The 26,185-nt window shown below is 41.6% G+C and overlaps 1 protein-coding gene across 7 annotated transcripts in view; it reads left to right on the forward strand.

Annotated features, from left to right (window-relative positions):
* The first annotated feature begins 1,265 nt into the window (after nt 1–1,265).
* The window catches only part of dmxl2 (Dmx-like 2), a 42,208-nt gene continuing 17,288 nt past the window's right edge, over nt 1,266–26,185 (forward strand). For 2 of the 7 annotated variants that reach the window (XM_031306273.2, XM_031306276.2), the window contains exons 1-29: nt 1,266–1,670; nt 9,343–9,468; nt 9,737–9,808; nt 9,930–10,008; nt 10,206–10,350; nt 11,291–11,357; nt 11,449–11,621; nt 12,518–12,698; nt 12,812–12,992; nt 13,500–13,718; nt 13,819–14,090; nt 15,221–15,490; nt 15,690–15,919; nt 16,113–16,318; nt 16,921–17,042; nt 17,598–17,687; nt 17,820–17,928; nt 18,021–18,140; nt 18,271–18,498; nt 18,885–19,171; nt 19,745–19,917; nt 20,014–20,668; nt 21,458–21,787; nt 21,965–22,084; nt 22,217–22,352; nt 24,229–24,339; nt 24,522–24,691; nt 25,787–25,884; nt 26,004–26,169. In XM_031306273.2, coding sequence (XP_031162133.1) covers nt 1,584–1,670; nt 9,343–9,468; nt 9,737–9,808; nt 9,930–10,008; nt 10,206–10,350; nt 11,291–11,357; nt 11,449–11,621; nt 12,518–12,698; nt 12,812–12,992; nt 13,500–13,718; nt 13,819–14,090; nt 15,221–15,490; nt 15,690–15,919; nt 16,113–16,318; nt 16,921–17,042; nt 17,598–17,687; nt 17,820–17,928; nt 18,021–18,140; nt 18,271–18,498; nt 18,885–19,171; nt 19,745–19,917; nt 20,014–20,668; nt 21,458–21,787; nt 21,965–22,084; nt 22,217–22,352; nt 24,229–24,339; nt 24,522–24,691; nt 25,787–25,884; nt 26,004–26,169 — 5,223 coding nt within the window. In that variant the 5' untranslated portion in view covers nt 1,266–1,583. The remainder of the gene's footprint in view (nt 1,671–9,342; nt 9,469–9,736; nt 9,809–9,929; nt 10,009–10,205; nt 10,351–11,290; nt 11,358–11,448; nt 11,622–12,517; nt 12,699–12,811; nt 12,993–13,499; nt 13,719–13,818; nt 14,091–15,220; nt 15,491–15,689; nt 15,920–16,112; nt 16,319–16,920; nt 17,043–17,597; nt 17,688–17,819; nt 17,929–18,020; nt 18,141–18,270; nt 18,499–18,884; nt 19,172–19,744; nt 19,918–20,013; nt 20,669–21,457; nt 21,788–21,964; nt 22,085–22,216; nt 22,353–24,228; nt 24,340–24,521; nt 24,692–25,786; nt 25,885–26,003; nt 26,170–26,185) is intronic. The other 5 variants (XM_031306278.2, XM_031306279.2, XM_031306281.2 and 2 more) reach the window with 3 other exon arrangements.

The raw sequence follows: 26,185 nt of genomic DNA on the forward strand, positions 1-26,185 counted from the left end.
GTGGCTAGCAGGCAGGCCCTGCCTGATGATGTCAGTGTGGCTTAAACAACTAGGCCAATGCCATGATGGTTGGTTGTGTATCACCACTATAGATCCCTTTCAGTCCTCTCATCATTTATGTAGAAACAATGAAGGAGCAAGAGTGACAATGGATATGTAAGAGGGGGTACAAAAGGGAATGAAGATAAACAGTATTATGGTGATATGCTCCATTGAATCTCATCAATGAGATGAATGAGGGTAGATAAGGAGGTGACAGTTGCAGCTACAATGAACCTCAGCCAAGTCTAGCTCACTCATGCTCTCTTCTCTGTAAAACAGTTGTGGACATCATTGTCACAGCATTTCATATCTTATGTTGTAGTTGTGACAGCAGCTGTTTCCCATGACATTAGAAAAATGCCCATCATAATTTCCCAGAACCCACCAGTGACACCTTCCAATTGCTTGTTTTGTTTGACTAACAGTCCCAAACTCAAAGGTATTTAATTTGCTGTAATGTATGACTAGGAAAGCAGCAAACCATTACATTAGATAAGCTGGAACCATCCAATGTTTGGCATTTTGCCTGAAAAATTATATAATTTATTTGATTATCAAAAGTTAATCCATAATAAAGCTAACCCATTCATCAACTAACTGTTTCAGTTCTACATACCCTGTTACCCAAAGATACAAGCTAATGAAGTGTCCAGTTAAATAATTTAAACTCTAAGTAGGTTGGAACCAAATATTGGTCTTTATTTTATATGCATAATAAAAACAACCATTTATGTGACCTTTTGAAACTTGAACAACAAGAGAAGGAGACCACAAATACCACATAATAACACAACAGCGCCATACTTTCGGTTAAAGTATGGCTGCTCCTTGCTGTATTTTATGTCTACAGTATCCTCTCATTCGGTAACTTATTTTCGGTCACTGACAAAATACCCAATCAGTTTTGGTTTTACCCTAGACCCTACATTTGTGATCAATGAATTTAAATCGTCCATAGAGGTGTGCTCTACAAACTGGCGCGCCGTAAACATAGAAAGACAGTACCAGAGCAGCTGTACAGTGCCCCAAAAAGAACCACAGTTAATAATTAAAAGAAGTTTGTAAGTCATGTTAAAATAATATATACGACGACATTATTATTGTATTTTAGTCAAAAAAAAGAGCCACTGAGGCACTAAGTGAAAGTCAGGAGTTGATATTCCCAGTCTAGATTTCACATTTCTATGGCCATTCAGTCGTGCCTGAACAACGTCGGGAACGCGCATGTCAGGTTCGCTGCAGAGATCCCGCTGGCTCGGCTCTCACGATTAATCGTAGGGATGGCGTTGACAGCAAGAGGCAACGGGCGGCCAGTTTTACATGTTTACATACATGACAGGACCGGGTGAAATTACATTTATACGGGTCGAACACAAATTCACTGCAACCTTACCGTTTGTTGAGGAAGACGACGCTGCCAGGCCGAGGACACCGTTGACGTTACTGATGGAATTCCCAGTCGTTGCTAGATGGAGAAACCGAAAGGGTGGACTCGTTATTAATAATTAAAAAAGCCCATCTGCTGCTAAAATATAAGGAAAATGCATCTGCATCAAGTGCTGACGGGAGCGGTAAACCCTGGAGATTCCTGCTATTCGGTGGGAAGCGTGTATGACATTCCTTTCACGGTGAGGTTTTATTTTGATATTATTTCTCAAGTTAACACCCATTGAAGCTAACACTAGCTAGCTGGATAGTTAGCTAGCTCGCTAGCGTTATGTTGGTTGTAAACGGGCTGGCTAGCGAGCTAAAGCACTGGCTAGCCGGGTAACGTTAGTGTGCTAGCCATACTGCCGCACTGAGAGATTCACAAATAAGTCGAGCCTTCTTGGGGCATCCTTATCACAAGCACCCTTTTTTTCATTTACCTTGACAGTCAGTCAGACATTGACAAGCTAACATTCTCAACTAGATGCTCAACGGTAATGTCTGCATCTATTATTTTAGGTTAACGTTAACGTTGTATTATTTATCGCTCCAAGACAGTTGACGCTAGCCACTCAAATGACCTTTAGCTGCATCTGGTTACATTAGAAGTAACGTTACTGCAAGGGAATCCCTCTGCGCAGCCATAACATTATTGGCAAATATTTGCAATGGGACACGCTCTGACAACATTTCGCAGTGCACACTTCAGGTGTCTATGGCTTGACAAAATTGCGCACCGCTACAGAAGAAAAGGCTGTGTTTAGTCTGGTTGCAGAACTAGCTAAGCTTGCTACCATTTGGCGTTAAATCCTCCTCACGGATCATTAGCTCGCTGTCATCCTAGCATCAGCTGCGCCAGCCATGACGTAGAGAGCCATATATGGATACATGAGCTAGAGGGCTGAATGGGCAGTGTTTTGTTGTTGAAAATAACATATTCAAAAACGTGGTCCATCCGTCCATAATTTTGACTTTAGTGAAATATAATTTGCTTACATTTTTATTACCAATATTATCAATCCTTTATCAGCTCATACAATTAGTCATTTAGACTTCATGTATTGATAGGTATGCTGATCACACACTAACGTACCTTGAACCAAATCTTGTCCGTTATTTATTGACTTCTTTGGTCTATCTATACGCTTTGTCTGTCAGAGGTCTGTCAACTTCCCAACATTTCTCTTTGTGCCTCAAGTTGACAGGACTGAGAAGACAAGTCAATATTTCATTTCGATAAGCAAGACACGGGAAGAACCTATAATATTACAGCCTCTTGTGTGATCAGCTCTTGTATTGAGAGCAGAAGATGAATGATCATGACTTTGTTAATAGCTAGATGATCTTTCATAACATCCGATTGGGCTCACCCCTCAAAATCCATAAATATGTACAACAGAGATACATTCTTTAGAATAGCATTTAACAGCTTAGGGTTTGTTGTCCACAAAGATTAAAATGAGAGAATATGCTTTTTACTTTGTCATTCATTCCGTTCAGTTTAGGATTGGTTCAAAATGGAAACGTTATGTCATTATATTTGCCTTGTTGATGACTACAGAGGTTGCAGCTGTCATGTCAGTCTTTATGACCTGAGTTCATACCAATAGTAATGTGAATGCATATGTTAAATTCTGCCAATGCAGACTCACCCTAAATTCTTGAGCAGCTATGTTGCACGGCACTATTTCCTCATACTGAGAACACTGAGTCTGTCTAATGGCTGCCAAATCTGGGCTTGGTCTGTTCCTGCTGCGTATTAGTGAAGTGGTGTTTTGTTTTTGTTGTTATATTTGTACATTAGTGCAATAATTCATTCATTGTCCTGTTCAAACTATAGAGAGGAGTTGTCCCCCTCTCCCCTTAAGCTGACCTCAGAATAAGGCTGTTTGAATGTAAACAGGCAAGCTGTACCTCTGGTCATATCTGCTCAACAACATGGGACAGAGTTGGTTGTGAAGCTAAGGCCTTGCACGTTGCCACAGGGCCCCAGTTTCTACGCCTGGTGTTTTCTTTGTGTGTCTGAGAGGGTATTTGAAGAACACTAGACATCATGTCCAATGCAGTTACACTCACACTGACCCCTAGGGATCATAGGCCAGACCCTGACTCGCACACTAGTACAAACACACACGCACGCAGTTCAAATGAGCAAGCATGAATCTAGAGTGTCATTGGATATGGAATCATTTCATCCTCATGCTCTTTGTTTCTGTGCTCCAAGATGGCCCCTACTATGTTGCATGCTCAACTTTGTGCATTGGCATATTGACAGAAATTGAAAGACATATTTAAATGGAGTTTGAATAGTGGACGGTGAAACACAGGTGCCCTGCCGTTGCCAGTCAGTCCAGTGGGCCAATGGATGGTGGATATAGTTTTATGTTGAGAACCCTTGTTAATATAGTCGTAACGATGAGTAGGAATATTAAGGAAAAAGATGGCATGAAGTAAGAGATTTATTCATTATTTAGGCCAAAGACAATTGTGTTTTTTTCACAATAAAAACATGTTAGTTGATTTTCAATAATACAGTAATTGCCATTACATACATTGCTATTTCAGTTTTGTTTATCAAAATGGTCTGTTGTCTGTTGAATGACAAATATGACAGAACAACTGTTTATAATTTTTGTGTATTTAGTGTGATTTGTGTCTGTTGATTACATTGTGAAAGTTAAACACTGAAGACTCGATGATAATGTGCTCTTGAGAGGTTGTAAAATCATCATGATTAGATATTACAGTACAGTATTTTCATGACCTATTGCAGTGCTTTTTGATCTGTGGTTGATGTTGTAAATGTAGACTGCCTAGTGGGTTTGATTTGCAGAGCTGCTGATGTTTGATTCACTAAAAATAGAAGACTTGTGTAAACTACAAAGCACAGCGAGAGAGACTACATACTCCCACTAAGGCTCCATATTCCTCTGACTCTTATTCTTGTGGATCTTGGTCTACAGCAGAATACAGATATCGCAATATAATGTAAGACAGTGATGCCGACTGGCTGAAGGCAGACTTTTTTTCTGAGATTAGTTACATCTTGTCTGGGAAAGTTTCAATGTATTGTGGAAGTTTGAAATTTGTTTTGTGTTGAAAGTGTTTTAGACTCATGACCTACTTTTACATTTTACTGTAGTAACACCTAGTCTAATGACGGAATGCTACCACATTTTGTTGGATTGTTACGGGTAGATATTTCACGTGTCCTAGTTGCATTTGGTTGCAATTGCACATTCAGGAATGTAGGTATGGCAGTTTTTGTCAAATGGCCTTTGCATACACGATTTTGGCCACCATTTGCAGAACAATGGTATGAGCATGACATATCAAAAACATTACGGGGTGGCCTCTAGCTCACCCAGTAAGAGCGTTCGCCCCGTGTTAGCTGAGTCCGGCAGCGGCCCTGCAGCCCTTTGCTGCGTGTCATCCCCCATCTCTCTCCCCCTTTCACATCTATCCACTGTCACTACAATAAAGGGAAAAGCCCCAAAAAATAATCTTTAAAAAAACCCGTTAATGACTAACCTTTTCCAAGTTTATCAATTATGTACCAGAATTCTAAATAACAAGATATGGCAGAAATTGGGGCAGCCTATACCAAATAAAGAAATTAAGGCAAATCCATATTATTTTATCTTACAGTTCAAGAATTATAAGCCAAAAAGTACTTTGCGTTATAGATGATGACATGGTAGAGTCGTTTGCTCCAGATCCAAGCTAAAAGCTCTTCCTTAGCCCATGGCGCAATTGTCTACAAGATTTCATAGAAATCTGTTCTGTAGTTTTATTATCCAGCTAACGATAGACAAATAAACAGAACATTATAACGCTTGTCTGTGTTTTAAGATCCACAAAGTTGCTGCAATTGCATCTAGTCTAGCTGAATACATTGATTAAGTTGGATATGTTATGACCAACAGGCAGAACAGAGACGGATCAGAGCTGGACTTGGTGTAGTTTGTCTTTTAATGCCCACTGCTTCACTGCAGTCATACTGCAGAGAATAACAGTGGGATCAAAGTACAAGTCTGTGCTATGGGCTTTGCCTGGGATAAAGCCTTAAGATTGACAGTGAGACCAGGTTACTACAGGCCCAAATTGATCAATTCCTGTTTTTAAATATATGTAGCTAAAGCTTTTGACTTCAGCTCAAATCCAGCCAGCTAGCACAAACAGGAAAATTGGTACACATGGTAGCAGCTGTGGAACATGCTCACATGATTGCATAAGGCATGGGAAATGAGTGGCATTATATGGAAAGGGAGAAGTGATCTCTCTCTTCCTCTTATCTATTTTCATTATCACTGCACATGACTGCATTCACTCTACTAAAATACATTTACACTTAAAGCAGCTAAATCCCTGCCTCACTGTGGTTGCCATTATTCAAATAGCATTTAAGGTGATCATAAATAGCAAGATGTGAATTGATTTCTGTAGCTCTCATCAGTAAACATGGCATGGGGATCACCATGCTGTCTTCCAAAAAGACTAGAAATAGAGTTTTCTGACAGCCTTTTTAAAGCATTATACAAAGGGTTTTCCCAGAGTTGGGCTAAAGAAACCAGCCCAGATCGATGATTCAGTGAGAGATGTTTTTGTTACATCAGACAGTAAAACACAGAATATCATAATAATAACCTTTTTCTCACATACTGTATCTCTTTCTAACTTGAAAATGCAGTATTAGGACATCTAGCTTATATATCTTGAAGATCTGTATAGGTATAGCATGCTCCCAATAAAGTGCCAGGTAAAAAGCAATTCAAGTAAAAGATCGTGCTAAACAGTAGTTAAATAAGTATAGTTTTCTACAAAACAGTACAATTACAGTGCAGTTGTTTCCTTGCTCACCTGAGATGCAACTGCTTTGTCAATGTTAATGTGTCACAGAGAGGTAATATTTAAGCAGTATGTAAGCAGCTTACATGACTGACGGGAAGGAAACCTTGCTTCAGGGATGTACTCATTAAAGGACAATCCCAGTGCAAAATTAACCTAGGGGTTAATAACAGATGTGTACCCACTCGATCGCTCTCTGGGACATTTTTTCATGCTAATCGAATGTGTTTGTAGCTTGAAACAAGCTAGCACGGACCGCTGAATAGCTTACAACGCTAGTATTCGGGGGCACAGGGAAAGTAAACAAATTGCTTTTTATACCAGTAAAAAGGCTAAAAATATCATCAAACGTCAACAGTATCATAATGAGGGTCCCTAATTGTTAACCGAAGCATTGAGAACTTTGTAAGTGTACAGACAGTTTATTAAAAAGATAGATTATAAAGACAGTCGCGTTCTCGTATACAGGCGGCCGCCGTCTTGGGAGCTACTGTCTTTCTAAACTATCTTTTTAATAAACTGTCTGTACACTTACAAAGTTCTCAACGCTTCGGTTAACATTTAGGAACCCTCATTATGCTACCATTGAAGTGTGGTGATATTTTGAGCCTTTTTAGTGGTATAACATAAGATTTGTTTTTACTTTCCCTGTGCCCCGAATACTAGCATTGTAAGCTAATCAGCGGTCCGCGCTAGCTTGTTTCAAGCTACAAACACATTCGATTAGCATGAAAACATGTCCCAGAGAGCGATCGAGTGGGTACACATCTGTTATTAACCCCTAGGTTCGTTTTGCGCCGGAATTGTCCTTAAGTCAGCAGATATATGAGCTACAGATTCTTGGGTGTACATGTAGATCATCCAAGTACATTCATAGACAGAATCAGTAGCCTCTTAATGTTGTCTGTTGCTGAATCAAATATAGCAAATCTTACAGCTAGCTTACCATTGAATTGATTAGAATGGGCATCCAGCAGGCCTTCATGTCTTCATTTTATTTGTTTGATAGGCTGCCTGCCTTTGACTGAAATAAATTCTTCATTGGCTAATAGTCATAAGGATTCTAATCTCTTACTTGACTTACTTTAAAGATATCTGTCTCTCTAATATTATTGCCCCTCAGTAGATCAGGGTTTCCGCGGGGTCTTAAAAAGTCTTAAAAAGTATAACCTTTCAAAATCAAAAATCCAGGCCTTAAAAAGTCTTAAATTAACTGAAGTATTGTGTTCTAGGTCTTACATTTTTTTAAACAGTTGTTAATTTTCCTATGTCCATGTAACGCTACCTCTAATGCTCTTTTTTTTCATTCTGTGGTCTTGTAGTTATTTATTTCACTAGTCCAAATATAATTTCACTGTATTATTACAACTACACACTTTTATTGCAGCGAATCAGCTTTCGTGTTATTGGTGCGAGTCTCTTTCGGATTGTATTACAGACATGAAATGGATTTTATTCTTCAGCTATGGGGAAGTGCAAGTTTAGCGATGCTTGGCTTGAAAAGACTGAATTTAGGGCTTAGTTGATGTTGTAATAAAGGTCTTAAATATCATTCATAATTGTCTTAAAAATGTCTTAAAAAGTCTTAAATTTGCCTTGGTGAAACCTGCAGAAACTCTGGTAGATAAACACAGTCTTGTCGACAGATCTCTTAAAATCTAGTGTCAAGACCAAAGCGCACCATTGTTGAGATGCTAGAGATGGGAAATTTAATTTTGTAATTTGTGTGTTTGTGTGCTCATGCATGTTGATTTGTGGATGTTGAATGAAATACAGGACACACACAAGCCCAAACCAAAAGAACAAAGCAGTGTTGATAGGTCATCCTGTTTAAGGTGTGTGTGTGTGTGTGTGTGTGTGTGTGTGTGTGTGTGAGTGAAAGAGAAACAGAGGTACAAAGCAGTCCTAGACAGTGTGTGACGGTGACCGCTTTTAATTCCAGCTATAATGTGCGGGAGCAAATGCCGCAGTAATAGTAAAGCGCAGAACTCTCTTACTTATCTTTTGTCACTTTATATTATACCACTGGCTGTAATGCTGTCCCGCTGTGTGACCCAGTGGTTCCCAGCCTCTCCTTCTGTTCTCCTGAATAATGAAAGACACAACCTGTCATCCTGACTGTACTGTCACTTTGAGGCCAACTTGCCTGTCTCCCAGGTGCTGCTGCAATTCTACACATGGTTGCCAACCGCCAGTGAACACCATTGTATCAGTTTACCTTGCTGCCCTTAATCCAAATCTTGAAACAGGTTTTTCCATTAAAGGACAATTCCGGCGCAAAATGAACCTAGGGGTTAATAACACGTGTACCGAGTCGACCGTTCTCTGGGATATGTTTTCATGCTAATCGAATGTGTCTCTAGCTTGGAACAAGCTACCGCAAACCGGTGATTAGCTTGTAACGCTAGAGGTTAAACCGCTATTTCTATACCACTAACAAGGCTCAAAATAGCACCACACTTCAACAGTAGCATAATGAGGGTCCCTACATGTAAACCGAAGCATTGAGAACTTTGTAAGTGTACAGACAGTTTATTAAAAAGATAGATTATAAAGACAGTAGCGTTCATGTTTACATGCGGGCGCCATTTTGCAAAACAGTCATGACCAGTCGAACGACGAACGCTGTGCAACCAGTAACCAGTAACATAGCTCAAACACAGCGTTCGTGGTTCGACTGGTCATGACTGTTTTCCAAGATGGCGCCCGCATGTAAACATGAACGCTATGGCCGTGGTTTAAGGTAACTGCCATGCTGCTCTAATCCTGTTGTAATATCTCAATCTGCTAATGCAATATTCATACTAATACCATTGAGTGTTATGATGGTCTGCTTTTAGCCATTGATATGACATTATATTGTATATTCAATTTAAATGTATTCACATGGAAACCATTAAAAAAAACTGGATGGAGCTGTTACATCATTGATGCATTTAGCAGTGATATTTGTGGTTTGGTTTCATTTGTTTATTGTGGCGCAATCTGATTTGGTTCCTTCTCCTGTGTTCATTTCTTTTTCAGGCCTATGGCTCAGGTTGTGATGTAGTGATCTTGGCCAGTGACTTTGAGTGTGTGCAGATTATCCCGGGAGCTCAAAATGGAAACATACAGGTGGGCTGTGTGGAGTGCTCCCACCAGCTTGGCAGGGTAAGTGTTGACTGCACACTCAGACACACTCCCACACGCAGTTTTTGTTTTTCCGTGTAGCCAGAAGACATTATCAATTACACTGATCAAAAAAAGTACATTTAGCCCTGCGTTTGCTACTGTCTTGTACTGCCCATGCTCTCCTCTCCTTGCTATGCTGCTCTCCCGCACCACTCCCCCACCTACCCCTCTCCCGTGGGAATGGCTGTGCAAAAGCACTGATGGGGTGAGTAATGTTGTGATGATGAACACAGCTCTTTATTTTTAGATTGCTGCATCGTACGGAAACACAGTCTGCATCTTTGAACCTCTTTCTACCAACCCAAACAAACGCCACAAGGTGAGAATGAATGTTGGTATTTTAGACATACATAGTGGTTTAAATCATTATCTAGTGAGCTTAATCACACTTGTGTGCCAATAACATTGCATGCTGTGTGTCGCTCCCCTATCACTAACAGCAACTTAACTATCAGTGGCAAAAGACAGGACAGTTCTTTCTCGATGCCATCACCTACAACCTGGCCTGGGACCCACAAGGTATGCCAATGCTTTCTTTGTTTAACTGATTCAATGACTAAATGAATACACACTAGGCACAGCTCCTATTACAGCCCCCTGTAGTTTGTCAGGAACGACGTGCATTATGTAACAGTCACAGTGTGCATGTGGCTCCGTGTACTGTAGTAGTCAACATTAGATGAAAGGTGTGTAACATAGTGCTTTTGTGTCTACAGGGAACCGTATCCTAGCAGCAACTGAGCGACTCCAGCTGTGGGCTCCTCCACTGACAGATGCCCTGATAGAGGAGGAGGATGGACAGCTGAATGAGGACAAGCCCCACCCTGTCCTCAATGACTGGAAATGTGTCTGGCAGTGCAAGTAAGTTTTTTGCTTTTGCACATAGTGTAAAAGCAACCCACATGATTGACATGGAAAAAAAACCTTGTGCTTCCAGGTTATGTTCATTAGGTCAACAGCAGAATCAAAATCCAAAGTTAATGTGCTGTAAAGGCCAATAACTTTTGAAGTTGATGGTCTCGTAGTGCTGTCTTGATGAGGCAAATATGTAAATATCCCGATAGCTAGCTAACCAGGAATAAGATTAGACTAAGTGTCAAGCAGACTTCTCTGTCTTCATTTTCTTCCTTCTCTCAACTCTTGCTTTGTTGTCATGTAAATATGAAGTCAGTAAAAACTTTCTTAAGCCAAGATTGTCAGGTAATTGTAAGTGAAAAAAATACTTTGCTCATTGAAGGAACAGTTGAATATTACATGTGTGCACTTTTGTTCATTTTCCCTTTTGCTAATTGAAAGTGAAACATGAGTAACATTTTTCTCTTTTTCTGTCAGCTGATGATTTACAGTCATGTAGTAAAGAGTTAGTCCTTGCCCTGTGCAGACAAAATATTAACTTTCATTTTTCCTTTTGAAGGATGTGGTAATACTTAATTTTTACTGATATAAACGTATAGGCAGTTACTGATCATCCAAACTCATTTGCACACAGCCTCAAAGATTTAGATGCACTGTTGTACGCCACTCTTTTGAGTCTGCTCTGTCCTATTAAGCTGTGTAAACAGACATAGACATGTAATACCATGTTAGTAATTGGCATCTGATGACACGTGCATGCCCAGGAAAGCCACTAGAACAGGGAAGTGCAGGCTTTGAAATGACCGGCATTAGCCCATGCACAAAGTAACCACACACACTCCTTGACAGTTGAAAGATGAATCACTTGTGTGTTTCTTCCTTGGAAAGTTTCCCATGGAGAAGTGAATATAGCTGATACAATTGTTTATGTTTGTGTTTCTCTCAGGACTGCTGCATCTGTTCACATTGCCAAGTGGTCTCCTGATGGGGAGTACTTTGCAACAGTTGGGAAGGTATATGATTCAACATGTTGCAAAAAGACAAATTGTTGGAACGGTGGTGTTTTTATATAATGTATGTTGATGCATGTGTTTCCATACGCAGGATGACTGTTTACTTAAGGTGTGGTATCCCACCACGGGCTGGCGTTCTGCAGTGGTGGTCCACGACCCCTCCGATAAAAAGCCTCTTCCTGTTCACTTCTCCTTTATTTACCTGGCCCATCCTCGATCGGTCACTGGTGTGTCCTGGAGGAAGACCAGCAAGTACATGCCCAAGTAAGATAGCCCACACACAATCACATGGTCAGGGTGGACAGTGACCTATTTATTTATTATTATTATTTATTTTTATCTATAAGTACATGTTTTTTGTCTTCTAAAGCATGACATAATTTCTTGGCTCAAAAAAAGGGATTTTGCCTCTTTTGAGTATGTTTCCTGAACAAAGTTCTAAAATTCTTTACTGTGTACAATGCTAATAGGGACGACAGTGTTTTCATCCTGTCTCTTATACATTTCTGTATTTGTAAGGGTAAATTTGAAGGATTGGAAGTTGCAACATGGATAATAAAAATACCCTGATTCCCAGTATTGAAATACCTAGCATGCTATAATTTTATGGCAGGTTTACAGTGATTTCAGCATATGTTCTTATATGCGACATTGAAAAAGCTCTATTTATCTAAAGTGTAGATTATGCAGGACTGCAAATTATTGTGATTCACCCATGGTTCACACTCTTAGTAAGCAGTCAGTCCTCTGAAATGTATAATTAATTACGCATAATTTGTGTATTAAGCTTGTCACTGTAAAAACAAAATCACACCTGCATGAATATTCCCAGAACACCAGCCAATACTGGTGTTACTGACTTTTGAATAGCTTCCCTTAGAAACCTGTCACACAAAGCGGACAGTCTGCCAGTTGTGAAGCTGTTGTTGAGTGCCTGTAGCTGACCATCAACACAAGTTGCTTTGTGTCCACAAGTGCCATGTGTGCAGATTAAGAAAGTTGAATCGGTGGTGGAAGCAGACACTCAGAGGTCTGTTCCACTAAGTGAATCAGTGATTTCATCAATTTAATCTGGACTCTCCTTATATTTCACTTAAGGCTTTCCTTTGAAATGGTAATTATTGATTGTGTAAGAGTTGCATTCTCCTGTTGTTTTCTAGGGGTTCGGTGTGCAATGTGTTGCTGACATCCTGCGAGGATGGTGTGTGTAGGTTGTGGTCAGAGACTGTGCTACCAGACGACAGCCTGCTTGGGGGACAGATCTCTGAGAACACACACTCCTTCAGCTCCAGCCTGCCAGGCCTGGCAGGCAATAAGGACAAGATCCAGCATGCTTTGGAGGTACACTTATGTACTTACTTAGTCAGATCTGACCAGAAATAATTCATACAAGAAAGTATAAAATGTGTAGTATTTCTGATAAACATAAACCTGTGTGTTATTTCTGTGAATAGTCAATCCACCACCTGAAGCATCTGCGCCGGGGCCGGCGACGATCCTCTGCTTTGGTGGCACACAGTGAGCTGCTGCCCTCTCAGCTTGGCACGCAGGATGCACACACTCACCGCCACATAGCTCATCATGCCAATGCCCTGTGTCACTTCCATATCTCAGCCAGTATTAACCCCAACACAGGTAGGGTGTCTTTGTTGAAACTGGCTCAGAAGCATTTCTTTATTTCTTTACCATAGAGCCATACATAGTATTGACCATATAAGGGTGTTCTATAATGTTTAGGTTTTTAATGACTTCCTCTCTAATAGCGATGTCATTGAAAAACCACATTATATGTCTGCTGCATTAGTTAATTGCAGAGATCCTGTATGTTGATAATTTTAAGATTTATTTGATTATAGCTTTTGATTGTCTTATAGTGTGATTGTTTTGTTTTAAAACTGAATAATTAAAGAAATGGCTTCATTGTGAAACAAAACAAAAATGGCAATCCAAAACAGAATTTGTTTTGCATATGATGCACGTCGTGCAATAGCGAGTGATACGGCAGAAATGGCTTCTGTGACTAAAAATAAATGGATCACATCAGTGAGCAACTCAGTGCAGTTGTGAAACTAGTCTAAGCTTGCCTTTTGTTTGCCTTTTCACTACTTTCATCCATAATCCATATATCTCTTCTTCTGTCAGATATCCCATCAGTGCTGCCTGACTCTGCAGTGTTCAACCCAGACGATGGCACTGGTGGTGGAGGCTTTGTCGTTCACTGGCTCAACAATAAGGACCTCAGCTTCACTTCCTCCATGGACCTCTTTATGCTGCAGCTCCGTAAATTCTCTGAACAGCAGCTGGACCAGACTACTGAGGACCCCCTGGACCCCGAAGGATCTCCTATGAAGTTTGACTTTGGTACAACCCACAACCAGGCCAACACACATTCACACATTAAAACACATTAGCTTAAAAGTAACATTATGTCATCAACACATATTTATTTCTGTCTTTTTAGACCTGGACGAGATGTCTGAAAAGGGGTCCTCAGAGCACGGTGAAGAGGGTGAGCCAGGGGAGCAGGGAAGCACCAAGGCATCCTCCCCAGGATCCAGCTCCAGCATGCCTTTGCCCTCCATGCTGCTGGAGAGGAAGATGGAGACTCTGATCACAGAGTGGAACAAGAGCCCAGATATGTTGTTCACCATCCACCCTACCGATGGATCTTTCCTGGTTTGGCATGTGAAGTACTTGGATGAATTCAACCAGGGCATCTTTAGACAGGTTCAGGTGAGCAGAAAATCTGGCAGGATGCGGTACAAGCAGAATGTGTTTTTGCATCCTGCTTATAATTTCCACAAGCAATTGAGAAGCATTTTTTTCTCTCCAAATAAGTAACTCTTCTTCTTCTGCATTACATTCAATAGTGAATAACCTGCATACACACATAGTGGCAGCAGTGGAACTGTAGTTAAACATTGTCTCAAATGTAAGGTGACTCAGCACTCCCCCAGAGTTATGTAAGACTCTGAATATTCCTCTTCTTTCCTCTGTGCGCCTCTGTGCATGTGGGCTAAAAAAACTTTGTCATGATTCATAAAACTTTCCTACAAATCGTGTGATCTTTCCTGAGTATTATTTATTTTATATTTCGAAATATAATGCGTATTATTAACATTTAATTCAATAATTCTTCACACCTTATTTGAAAGTTTTCACATACTGTATGTACAATAATCCAGTTTACTAAAAATGAGAACCTACTACCTGAATGTTGTGCTCTTTGCTAAAGAGAAAGAAAAAGAGATAACATTAGCATTGGAGTTTAGTGAATCTGTGTATTTTGTCAACTCCCAACTCTGAACTCAGTGTTGCTCACTAGTGCACTCAAATACATTTTCACATGATTCACACACTTGGATATGCAGCAAACTGTAGAGCCTGGCTGTCCTTAAGGAGGGTGACGTTGCAACACAGACAGGCTGAGGAGAAACACAGTAGAGTACAGTAAAGGATTGGAATTTGATTAGTTTTATTTTAGCTCCTACAAATAAGTTCACAGGTTCTTATTTATTGTAAATACTTTGCACAGGCTGCAATGATACAGTACTGTATGCAGAGACATAGCTTTTTGTCTTTATGATCATAATAAGAGAACACCCATTGGCATTGTAAAATAAGAGCTTTATTATGCTATGTACACATGAAGTCCATATATACTGTAGAAAGTGGTAGTGTATATATGTAATATGCAATAAGCTGTGTGAGCATTAACTAGCAAGCCAAATGTCATATTGTTAATGATGCTTCTGATGAACTAGAGAGCTGACATCACGTTGGTATTAATAGGGTCGGAGGACTGTAGAGAATTTGCGCCTGTGGTCCTAATCTTTTTTATTTTGATCTATCTCTCCCATTAGGTGTCCTTCTCCTCCCGTATTCAAGTGGCATTTCCTACAGGTGATGCCAATTCACTGAGTAAAAACATCCTGATGTACGCCTTTACTTTGACTGAGGGTGAGAGTACCAGTGCAGGGGACCAGGGGAGGATGGTCCAACGTGTCTCCCACTCTGCTTCAGCCTCGGCCGGCCTCGGTTCACCCGCACTGGTCTCCTCTCCCAACCCCCGCCGTGGTATCAGTCCTGCTGTCATGATGGTCTCAAAGCATGTTGATGGATCTCTCAATCAGGTGAAAGATTGTTAGAAACAAAACGGAGAGCTTGGGATGCATTTTTTCTTCCAGGGTCAATGCATGCATGTTTTTTTCTTGTATTCCTTGAATGCTTTCTAAAATTTCACACCAACACCATAATTTCATGTAAATTAACATTTGTGTGTATTCAGCCTTCCCAGCCCTCTCTAATTTTTTGGTTTCCCTCTGTCTGTAGTGGGCAGTGACATTTGCTGAGCGCTCTGCCTTCTCCAACGTACTGACTGTGTCACACAAGTTCCGGTACTGTGGCCACCGCTTCCATCTGAACGACCAAGCCTGCCACACAGTGCTGCCACTGCTGCTGACCTCCTCTCACCATAATGCTCTGCTCACCCCTCCCTCAGCCCCTGGCAGCCTGGAAGATGAGCAACCTCCTACCTTTTCCCAACCAAAGGGGTTTCCCAGGTATAGCAAGGCAGAGAAAGAGCAGTGAGGCAGTACAACAAACAGGAGAGGAGAGGAAAGAAAATGCATAGAGCACATGGTTGAAATGCCTTAGCTGCTGCTTATTGCAACACGCTGTGACACGCTTTCAAAAATGGACTTGTTGTCGTCTGCATGAAACATGAGTTCTGACAATGCATTACTTTTCCATTACCAGGAAGCAGCTTCGTAATGCAGCTACAAGGACATTCCATGACCCCAATGCTATCTACAGTGAGCTTATCTTGTGGAGGGTGGACCACATTGGACCCCTGTCCTGCACTGGTGGGGTCTCTGAACTGGCCCGTATTAACTCTCTGCACACCTCTGCCTTCAGCAATGTTGCTTGGCTACCTACACTAGTACCCAGCTCTGTACTTGGTAAACACACCATGCATGTTTAATATGAATGTCAATTTTAACCAGAGTGATTCTTGTTATGAGTAAATAATTACCAAGAACTTTAATGTGAAAGCAGAAGTTTCACTATTGAATGCTGAATCATCTGAGCTTCTGCTTTTGGTATTTGGTATTTGTCAGGACTAAACTGTGCAAAACGTACGCACATTATACAGTATAATGGCCTTCAGGCCACTAAAGTGTATACCTCCAATGCCATGCAGTAGTCAAGCTAAGCCAGTTTTGCATGGAAGATTTGTACTAAAAAGATAATTATTTCTTCCTTGCCTTATTATTGCTTATCCAGATATAAACATATTTTCATGACTGCCAACAATATACCTTTTCCAATTAAGATTCAACCTGGATCTAGTTTCCTCAGTCGGCTCTCTCTGGAATCCTTAAAGTAATTCTTTTTAAGTTGGGAGATGTCTTCTCTTGATAGTCTTAGGCTAAATTTACGAGTATGCTTCAACTTTCAACTACCAAATATTAAGTTTTTTTCTCTTTTATTCACCAAATAAGAGTTAATACATCATTTGGCACCGTAGGTGTTCCAACTAACTTTGTGTTGTGTCCCTCAGGATCTTACTGTAACAGCGCCAGCGCCTGTTTTGTGGCATCAGATGGTAAAAACCTGCGTCTCTATCAAGCTGTGGTGGATGCCAGAAAACTACTGGATGAGCTGTCAGACCCTGAAACATCTGTGAGTGGACACACTCAACTGTCACTGCACACAAAAACAATGTTTTGCTCATTAGGTTGTGATCATCTCTGTGTGGAGTCTCTCTTCAGTGAATTTTATGTATCTGTGTATCTTCATCTCTCACACCATGACTCTTAAAACTTTTTGTCACAAAGGACCAGGTATCGAGTCCAAAGCAGGCTTGTGGGTCGCTATTGGGTGTACATCAACCATGAAACATCACAAATCCGATATAACATATCATTCACAGATATTAACTTCTTGTTATAGGCCAGCTTTTCAACATCTGTGAGCTTTTCATTTCTTTTTTTTTTTTTTATGCTGCCTTTATTTAAAAATGTTACCAAAATACAAGCAAAAACTGTGTCTACATCAAGCACACAGATCTATGTTCTTCATAAAGCTAATCTTTCTATCTCACTTCACAACAACCACCAGCCTACATTACCCTGTACTTCAAATCTTAATGTGCAATATGTTTTAACCACATTGGTGGTTTCTAATGCAGTACATTAAATGGATAGTTTACTGTTTTTCACGTGTGTCTCTGTTTAGAAACTGGTGGGCGAAGTTTTCAACATTGTCAGCCAGCAGTCCACTGCCAGACCTGGATGTATCATAGAGTTGGACGTCATAACAAACCAGGTTAGCAGCTGCTCTATGTTTTTCACACCCACCTCAGATCAGTGGTGTACATAAATTCAGTGTCTTAAATCCTGAAACCTTCTGATAAATAGACATAGTAACCTGTTTTATGCTTTTTCCATGTGCATCCAGTGTGGCGCCAACACCCAGCTGCTGCATGTCTTCCAAGAGGACTTCATTCTAGGTTACAAGCCTCAGAATGAACCTGAGGCATACACACCGGCCTTTCCATGTGGTGAAGGTATAGCACCTAGCTCAAGTGAAAACTTTTTTTTTTTACATCTGTTTCCCCAGACTTTTTCAAACCTGATAATGTCATTTTACTATATCCAGATTACCAACCTGCCCCATTCTCTGAGAAGTTCTTCCTGGTGGTGATAGAAAAGGATCTCAACAGAAACTCTGTCTTGCAGATGTGGCACCTGCACCTCAAGTCTGTGCAGGCCTGTGTTGGTAGGTGTAGATTACACACAGCTATGCAAGCATGCATCTTAAATGTGAAACCTAACTTTTTATCACCTACATCAAACTACCCTTACTGAGGTGTAGGCCAGCTATAATATTCCTGCGTCTCTTTCTCCAGATGAGCTGAGCCCAGACTTTAGCTTCCAGAGCCAGCTAATGGTTCCCAGTCAAGGTGTGAATGCTGACTCTTCTCCAGAGACCTCACCTATCAGACCACTCCCTCGGTCAGCCTCTACAGCCAACTTGCAATCAGCCAGCAAACTCATCCTCAGCTCCAAGCTGGTGTACAGCAAGAGGCTCGACCTGCCCCACGGGGTGGAGGTTACCAGGGCCACCCCCTCTGCAGGTTGGGATGGGCACTTAGTTGTCACACAAATGACTCACATCATGTTATTGTTGTTTCCAAATTAAAAGGGACGTGTAAAACCCTTTTTTCCCCCCCAATGTTGACTAGGTGAAATAGTCCCAAAATGGTCTTTATTTTTATTTTTTTTATTAATTTATTTTAGCGTATGTTGACAATTGATTTAGAAATAAAATAAGAAATTTAAAAGGTGCTTCTATTTCTTTGGTTTCCCTCTTTAAGTCAGGTCAGGCAGATTTTAAGAAGTACCTGGGCAATCTTTTTGCCCCATGTGATGTAGAAACCAAGAAATCAGGTTATAACGCAAGAAAATGCATAACATGCTTAAAATGTTGTCTGTTTTCGTACTGCCTCCTCTTTTTTGCTAGGTCATCTGAGTTCCTCTTCTATCTACCCTGTGTGCCTGGCTCCGTACCTGATTGTTACTACCTGCTCTGACTCTCGCGTGCGGTTCTGGCGCTGTGCTGTGGAGGGTGATGACGGGTATAGCGAGGAGGACCGGGACAACCATGCGTACCGCTGGGAGCCCTGGGACCTGATGAATGAGGAGGAAGACAACAACAGTGCTGTGTGTGTGTCTGGACGGCCTGTTGCTGTGTCCTGCTCCTACATTGGCAGGCTGGCCATAGCCTTTAAAAAGCCACGACAAGGGCAGGTAGGGAATTTCAATTTGGCTTTTTAATGGTGTTTTAGTGTATTGTTCAGTACCAAAAACCTATAGTGTAGTGGGAATTCATTTAAATGTTGCCATCACCTTGAGGTTGAAAATTGCAATAAAAATGTAAATGCAGTAAACATAATTTGGCGGTATAGCCTGGATCCTCCAAAAATAGAAAACCGTTCCATATATTAGCATTTGAATACATATTTATGTAAAGTTGAGAATAGAGAGGAAGGAAATAAATAAGATAAACATACATTATGCATATTATACACTGCAGTGTGTGTTTACAATTTGTGCTAACCGTCATTAGCCATTAGTGAAAAGGAAGTGATGAAACCTGACTATCTGAGGATCTAATTCTAATACTCTATATGTGGAGGTGGATGTTATTGAACTGAACCTGAGTTGAGGTCTATGAACAGCAGTCTGGCTTATGAGTCAGTTTTGGGTTTGGGTTTTCGGTGTACTTTAGGATATGTTACAGGATATAAGTCTGTGTGGGCACAGATGAGGTATTTTTATGAGAAATCAGACATTTTAAGAAAGGTCTCTTCTTGTCTTCAGCTGCAGGGTTCTGGAGAGGACTTCTCCATGCATGTGTCCATCTATGAGTGTGAATCTACTGGTGGCTCAGAGTGGGTTTTAGAGCAAACTCTCCACTTGGACGACTTTACCAGACCCTCGTCAACCCTGGATCCAAGAGTCAGTGTGGACTCCAACCTCTTTGTCTATAGCAGGTCAGGAGGGCACTTCTTGTTTGTATCATATTCTGTCAGCCACTGTATGTTTACCAGTATGAGTGTCTCATAAGTTAATAATTTTCTCTATGCCAGGTCTGACCTGTACATGAGCAGAGACCATAGCTCCCCCAACATTAAGCACTACGTTCACTTGGACTGGCTGTCAAAGGAGGATGGATCTCACATCCTCACTGTGGGAGTTGGATCCAACATTCTCATGTACGGCCGTATCTCTGGCGTGGTAAATGAGCCGACTAGCAGCAAGGAGGGGGTGGCTGTCATCACCCTTCCCCTAGGGGGCAGTATCAAACAGGGCATCCGCTCACGCTGGATCCTGCTTCGGTCTGTGGACCTCCTTTCCTCCGTTGACGGCACGCCATCTCTGCCAGTCTCCCTGTCCTGGGTGAGGGATGGCATCCTGGTGGTGGGCATGGACTGTGAAATGCATGTGTATGCCCAGTGGCATCAGGACAAGAAGCCTGGGGAGGGAGAGGAGGGCAACCTATCATCTGCAGACATTGCTGGAGGTCAAACCACAATGGTTTCCTCCTCGGTCTTTGAAGGGAGAGCTAGGTCTAAGAGTGTGTTTGAAGGGAGTGCTGCAGTGGATGAGGCCCTTCGTGCCCCGGCAGGACTTCAGGAAGGGGGACTGTTTGAAGCTGCTCACTCCCTGTCTCCGACTCTACCCCAGTACCATCCCACCCAGCTGCTGGAACTCATGGACCTGGGCAAGGTTCGCCGTGCAAAGGTGAGTTTGTTTCTGCTACTGCAAAATGATTAGCCTGGTTGACACCAGACCCTTCTCAGTTGTAACTGAGAGTGGGTCTGGGAAAGGTTCATTGACAGTTCATTTCCAAAGGGGCGTCACCAACGGACGCCGCTCAAATGCCTCGAGGGCGCATTGGATAGTCCAACCAATCAGATCAACGATCCGGGTGACGCTGCTCTTCGGTAGCCGTCATGTTGAATGTAAACAAAAAGCTGCTCGCCGTCGCTGCGCTATCGTCGTCGCATAAAGCCCGCCTCAACGGTTGTGATTGGTGTAAAGCCCGCCTCAGCAGTTGTGATTGGTGTAAAGCCTGCCTCAGCGGTTGTGATTGGTGCCTCGATTTTGGGGACATTGGAAATGGGTTTGAATGGGCTCTTCGCCAGACTGACTTGCAGAGCAAATCTCAAATTTGCCGGAAGTTCATCAGGGTTTACCCAGGCTACAAAATGATTATTCTAAAGCTCTCATTTGTTTATTTAAAAACATCATTAAAATGTATTGTAGGGTAGAGTACAGTGAGGCCCACCTTTTTCTGGATCAGACTAACCAAAAAGACAGATGCCCACAGACACTGTCTGGATCAGTGGTTCTCAAACTTATAACACGACGAATGGGTTGACTTGACGTTTGGTCCTGCATGCGGACATTGGTCCAGACTTTGAGAAGCCCTGTTCTAGACAAAAACAAGGATATGTGGTGATCCACATCTAATCCACATTGTTGTATACGCTGTATACCCATTGATCTTTGTATATCTCTGTATATCAGGCCATCCTTGCTCACCTGGTGAAGTGTATTGCCGGAGAAGTTGCTGTAGTGAGGGATGTGGAGGCCGGTGAGGGCGGAGCCAGGAGACATCTGTCCCGTACCATCAGTGTGACTGGTAGCACAGCAAAAGACACCATTGTGGCTGGCCGTGATGGGGGCAGGGACTACACAGAGATCAACTCCATCCCTCCCTTGCCCCTCTATTCCCTCATATTGGCTGACCTAGACACCTCGTACAAGGGAGCGGAAGAGGCTGCTAAGGGAACTAAGGGGACCGACGGTGAGGGATCCCAGAAGTCCACAGAGGACCAGTATGCTGACCTCTTCCAGGTAGGTAGAGTTAAGAGAGCTCTGATTATGGTATTAATGGTGCAGTCCAATAATACAGTTGACAGGCCTGGCAGTATGCTGACCTCTTCCAGGTAGGTAGAGTTAAGAGAGCTCTGATTATGGTATTAATGGTGCAGTCCAATAATACAGTTGACTCCTTTCCTACTGTGTTAACAGGTGCAAACAGTTACCACAGATGATTTTGTGAACTTTGCCACCGACAAGCCAGAGAGGAAGTCACGAGTTATCAACCTATCTCAATATGGACCTACCTACTTTGGTCCGGAGCATGCTCAGGTATTGCTGTATTTTTTTTAGAAGAGGATCCCATTTAAAAAAAGAAAGAAAGGAAATTGCACCATAAATCTAGACAATTTATAACATCATTCTGAGGTTCTGGTTGCTTTCTTTCTTCCTTTGTGTGTCAAGGTATTGTCCAGTCACCTCATGCACTCCAGCTTACCAGGACTGACCAGACTAGAGCAGATGTTCTTGGTGGCCTTGGCTGATACTGTTGCAACCACCAGTGCTGAGGTCACCAGCTCCACTGATCAACAGTACACAGGTCAGCATATGTGTGTGTATATAGGTTCCAATCATATTTGTGATATGGACGGTGGATTGTATAACAGAGTAAATATAACCTATTGCACCAAGGTTTACTGGGGTTAAGGACTGCTGTGTCAGTATTCCTTGAACAGGAGTCATCACCACATTATTTCAAACCACAATAAACACTCTGGCCCCTATCTTGTACCCGGCGCAGCACAAAGCCCGACACAAGTGTCTTTGCTAGTTTAAGACCGTCCAGCGCCCGCGTCTTTGTAAATAGCAAATGCACCTGGGCTAATCTGTGCGCCCATGGGCGTGCTGGTCTTATAGGGAGGTGTGTTCAGGTGCATTCTTGGCATATTAGTATCTTGAGTCAGCGGAAAGTGATCGCGCCATTGACCAACAAAAAACCTGGTCTATAGTCAATAACGCAGCATTTCATTGTTATTTTAACAGCACATTAGTAAAATGCGCCTAGGCTCGTGCACAGCGCGAACCTAGGCGCACACACAGGGACGCACAGCAGCACACAAACATGCAAAAGATTAAAAATAAAAATATTACAATGTGAAATTGTATTATGATATGATCTGCTCACCCGCTTTCACTTCAAGCACAAGCAGATCAGTTTCTTCTCCTGAAAATCTCTCCTTCCTGCTTAGCAAATCTGCCATCATAGCAACACGTCAAGGTACAAACGCGCCTGGCTTTAAAAGGGAATGGGAGATGACACTCTGATTGGTTTATTGCATGTTACGCCCAAAACACACCTATGATTAATTAAGATAACTAAGTACAACCCTTTTGAACCTTGTGCCCGGCGCACGGACATTTTTTCCTGCCGTTTAACTAGCAAAAGTGGATTGGTACACACCCTAAACACACCTGCGCCAGGCGCTTCACGCCGTACGCTTAGATCGTTAAAATAGGGTCTTCTGCCTTATAATGTAACACATCACTAAATTAACCATCTACAATGTCTTTAGGTTACTTCTGATGCTTGATTCTCATCACAGTTATCTCTGTTTTATAGTGACTAGTGACATAACAAAAGATCATGGTTTGCTGACATCTTCTCTTTTTTCTAGTGTCCACACAACTTGTTGCTTTTAATCATTTTAGTTCTTAGCTATTTTCAAGTGTTGATTTTAATGCTCACATTCATGTGACAGTCACCGGTGGCAATCTAAGCTCTAACATTTAGGAGTTATTTTATGTACAAGAATCCTCCCCATTGAAGTGACTTTTAGCAAGAGATGGACCCGCTCCAGAGCCATCATTCTGTAGCTGTCGCTACGAGACGATTTTGCTACAAAATCCTTTGCAGATGAATTATTTTGGACTTTGTATGTAAGATATAAGATGCACTCATACCTGCAGAGTGGGCTTGTATTGTAATTTGGCATGTTGGCCTGCCTTAATGTCTACCAGTCCATTAACTGTTACCCTTGGTAAGAGATTGTATTAAAGTTGACTAAAGGTTATAGACATAAAAGCTAAGCATAGTTTTCCTTGATTGTGTGTTCAGGGATATAGTTGATCTCCAGCCATCAAATCTTTACTAACATAAACACCCGTGATTATACTCCACACATGTTCCTCTTTAACTGTATATATACAGACACTGCACCTTTTCTATTATCTTTGTCTTTCTCTTCAATTTTCCATTCTTTTTATTTAGTCTTTTGAGAGGAAGACATAAGCAGGTTGTTCCAGGGCCAAGTACGCACATAGAGGGTAAGAAGGTTCAGGGTCAAGAGACAGTCTCTGACAGGATCGCATAAACTCAAGTGATACTGGAGTTTTGAAGGGCTTTGCCTTGTGCCATTTTAATAGAGTGGTTATAACAATGACAAAGCTGACAGCTCCCTGGTGTTGTGTTTGTGTAGGTGGCGAGGCTCTCGATGAGTGTGGACTGAGGTATTTGCTGGCCATGCGTCTTCATACCTGCCTGCTCACTTCCCTGCCCCCCCTCTACCGCATGCAGCTGCTCCACCAGGGTAAACCACACTGCTCATTATACTGCTGCTGTGACACAAATAAAAAACATTGTTTTGTATGACAATAATACCACTATATTGTCAGATTGTGTAGTGATGAGATACAGACTTCTTGTGCAGTTAATCTTTAGAATGAATTTCAGACATCTCACGCTCTCCTTATCTCTCTATCTCTGTGGCAGGCCTATCAACATGCCACTTTGCATGGGCTTTCCACTCGGAGGCCGAAGAAGAGCTGCTGAACATGGTCCCAGCCATGCAGAGAGGCGACCCACAGTGGTCTGAGCTCAGAGCTGTTGGAGTGGGATGGTGGATACGCAACATCAACACTCTGAGGAAAATGGTGGAGAAGGTACTAGGACAAATTCAGACAAAATTGACAGTTTCTAACATAAGGAAAGTGATGCAAACAACTTGAAAATGAAAATATGGACTCTATGGGCTATGGACAACAAAGGTAACTGTGATATTTTAGACCAAAACCAAAACATTCTGCACAGGGGGAAGGTTGGTGGACAAAAAACCTACCTAAAAGGTCTACCAACAATTTAATAAAATACTTCAAAACAGCTTTGTAAAGCTTAAAATGTTTCCTTTTATTGTTTCAGATAGGTTGTAGTTTCAGCTATCTTAGTCATTTTTTGTAGTACTTTTACAGTAAAATGCAGTCAGTTAGAACATTGCCATTAGCTACCTTTTAGAAATATCACAGTTGAACAAGCATGTCTCAACCAAACAAAGACATTTAAAAAAAACGATTTATATTAAAGCTTTAGTGCATAGTTTCTGCCGCCCCCATGAGGAATTCTAAGTAATGACAACAAATCTGTCCGCGCGTCCACGTGATACAAGCCTTATATGACCGTGCACCCCCCCTCCATCCAGTTGCTAGTAGCCAAGGAGGACACGCAGGATTAAAAAAGCATGATGGACTCTTCAAAAGAGGTAATTACTCTCTAGTTTCTGCGCGGGAAATTCACCGGACGACACAATCTTCTGAACATAGCCATACTGAGAAATACAGAGAGAGTTGTGTGGAGCTGATAGTCTTAATTAGCTTTGTAGCAACTCATTTGGCAATGGCTTGAATGTAACGGACGTTCATTAATATCAAAAAGTTACGCACTAAAGCTTTAAAATATATCTTTAAAAATAGAGCATTTAGGTCTTTCATATGTAGACCCCCTGTAGTTCAGCCATCAAACCTATGCTGATTGCAAAATTAAAAGGCAGCGTGACTCTCTGTACTAACCAACTGAATTGTACATTGTTTTTACAGGAAGCACGCTGTTATAATGATAAGCACCTATGATTATTGTGAAGAGCAAAGCTATTATACATAGGTCTTTAACAGTAGCTAAATAAGGGGATAATTTAACATCATTCCAGCAAATAAGTGATAACTGTAATTATTGATTGAGTAACTGTAACGTTTGTGTGTAATAAGGTAGGTAAAGCTGCGTTCCAGAGACACAACGATCCTTTAGATGCTGCTCTGTTCTTTTTGGCCATGAAGAAGAAAGCTGTGCTGTGGGGGCTCTTCAGGTAGGACATTGTTTCTGAACACATAATTCTTTTTTAATTAAGTTACTGTTTAGTTTCAATGAAGTTTCTCACAAAACCTTTTATGTGATACTGAGCCATGTAGTTTTTCTCTCTCTCAGGTCTCAGCATGATGAGAAGATGACTCAGTTTTTCAAGAACAACTTCACTGAAGACCGCTGGCGAAAAGCAGCTCTGAAAAATGCCTTCTCCCTGCTGGGAAAGCAGCGCTTTGAACAGTCCGCTGCCTTTTTCCTACTGGCTGGATCACTCAAAGACGCTATAGAGGTGTGAACAGCACACA

The sequence above is a fragment of the Sander lucioperca genome, chromosome 3 (assembly GCF_008315115.2).
Source record: "Sander lucioperca isolate FBNREF2018 chromosome 3, SLUC_FBN_1.2, whole genome shotgun sequence".
In the NCBI taxonomy this organism is placed as follows: domain Eukaryota; kingdom Metazoa; phylum Chordata; class Actinopteri; order Perciformes; family Percidae; genus Sander; species Sander lucioperca.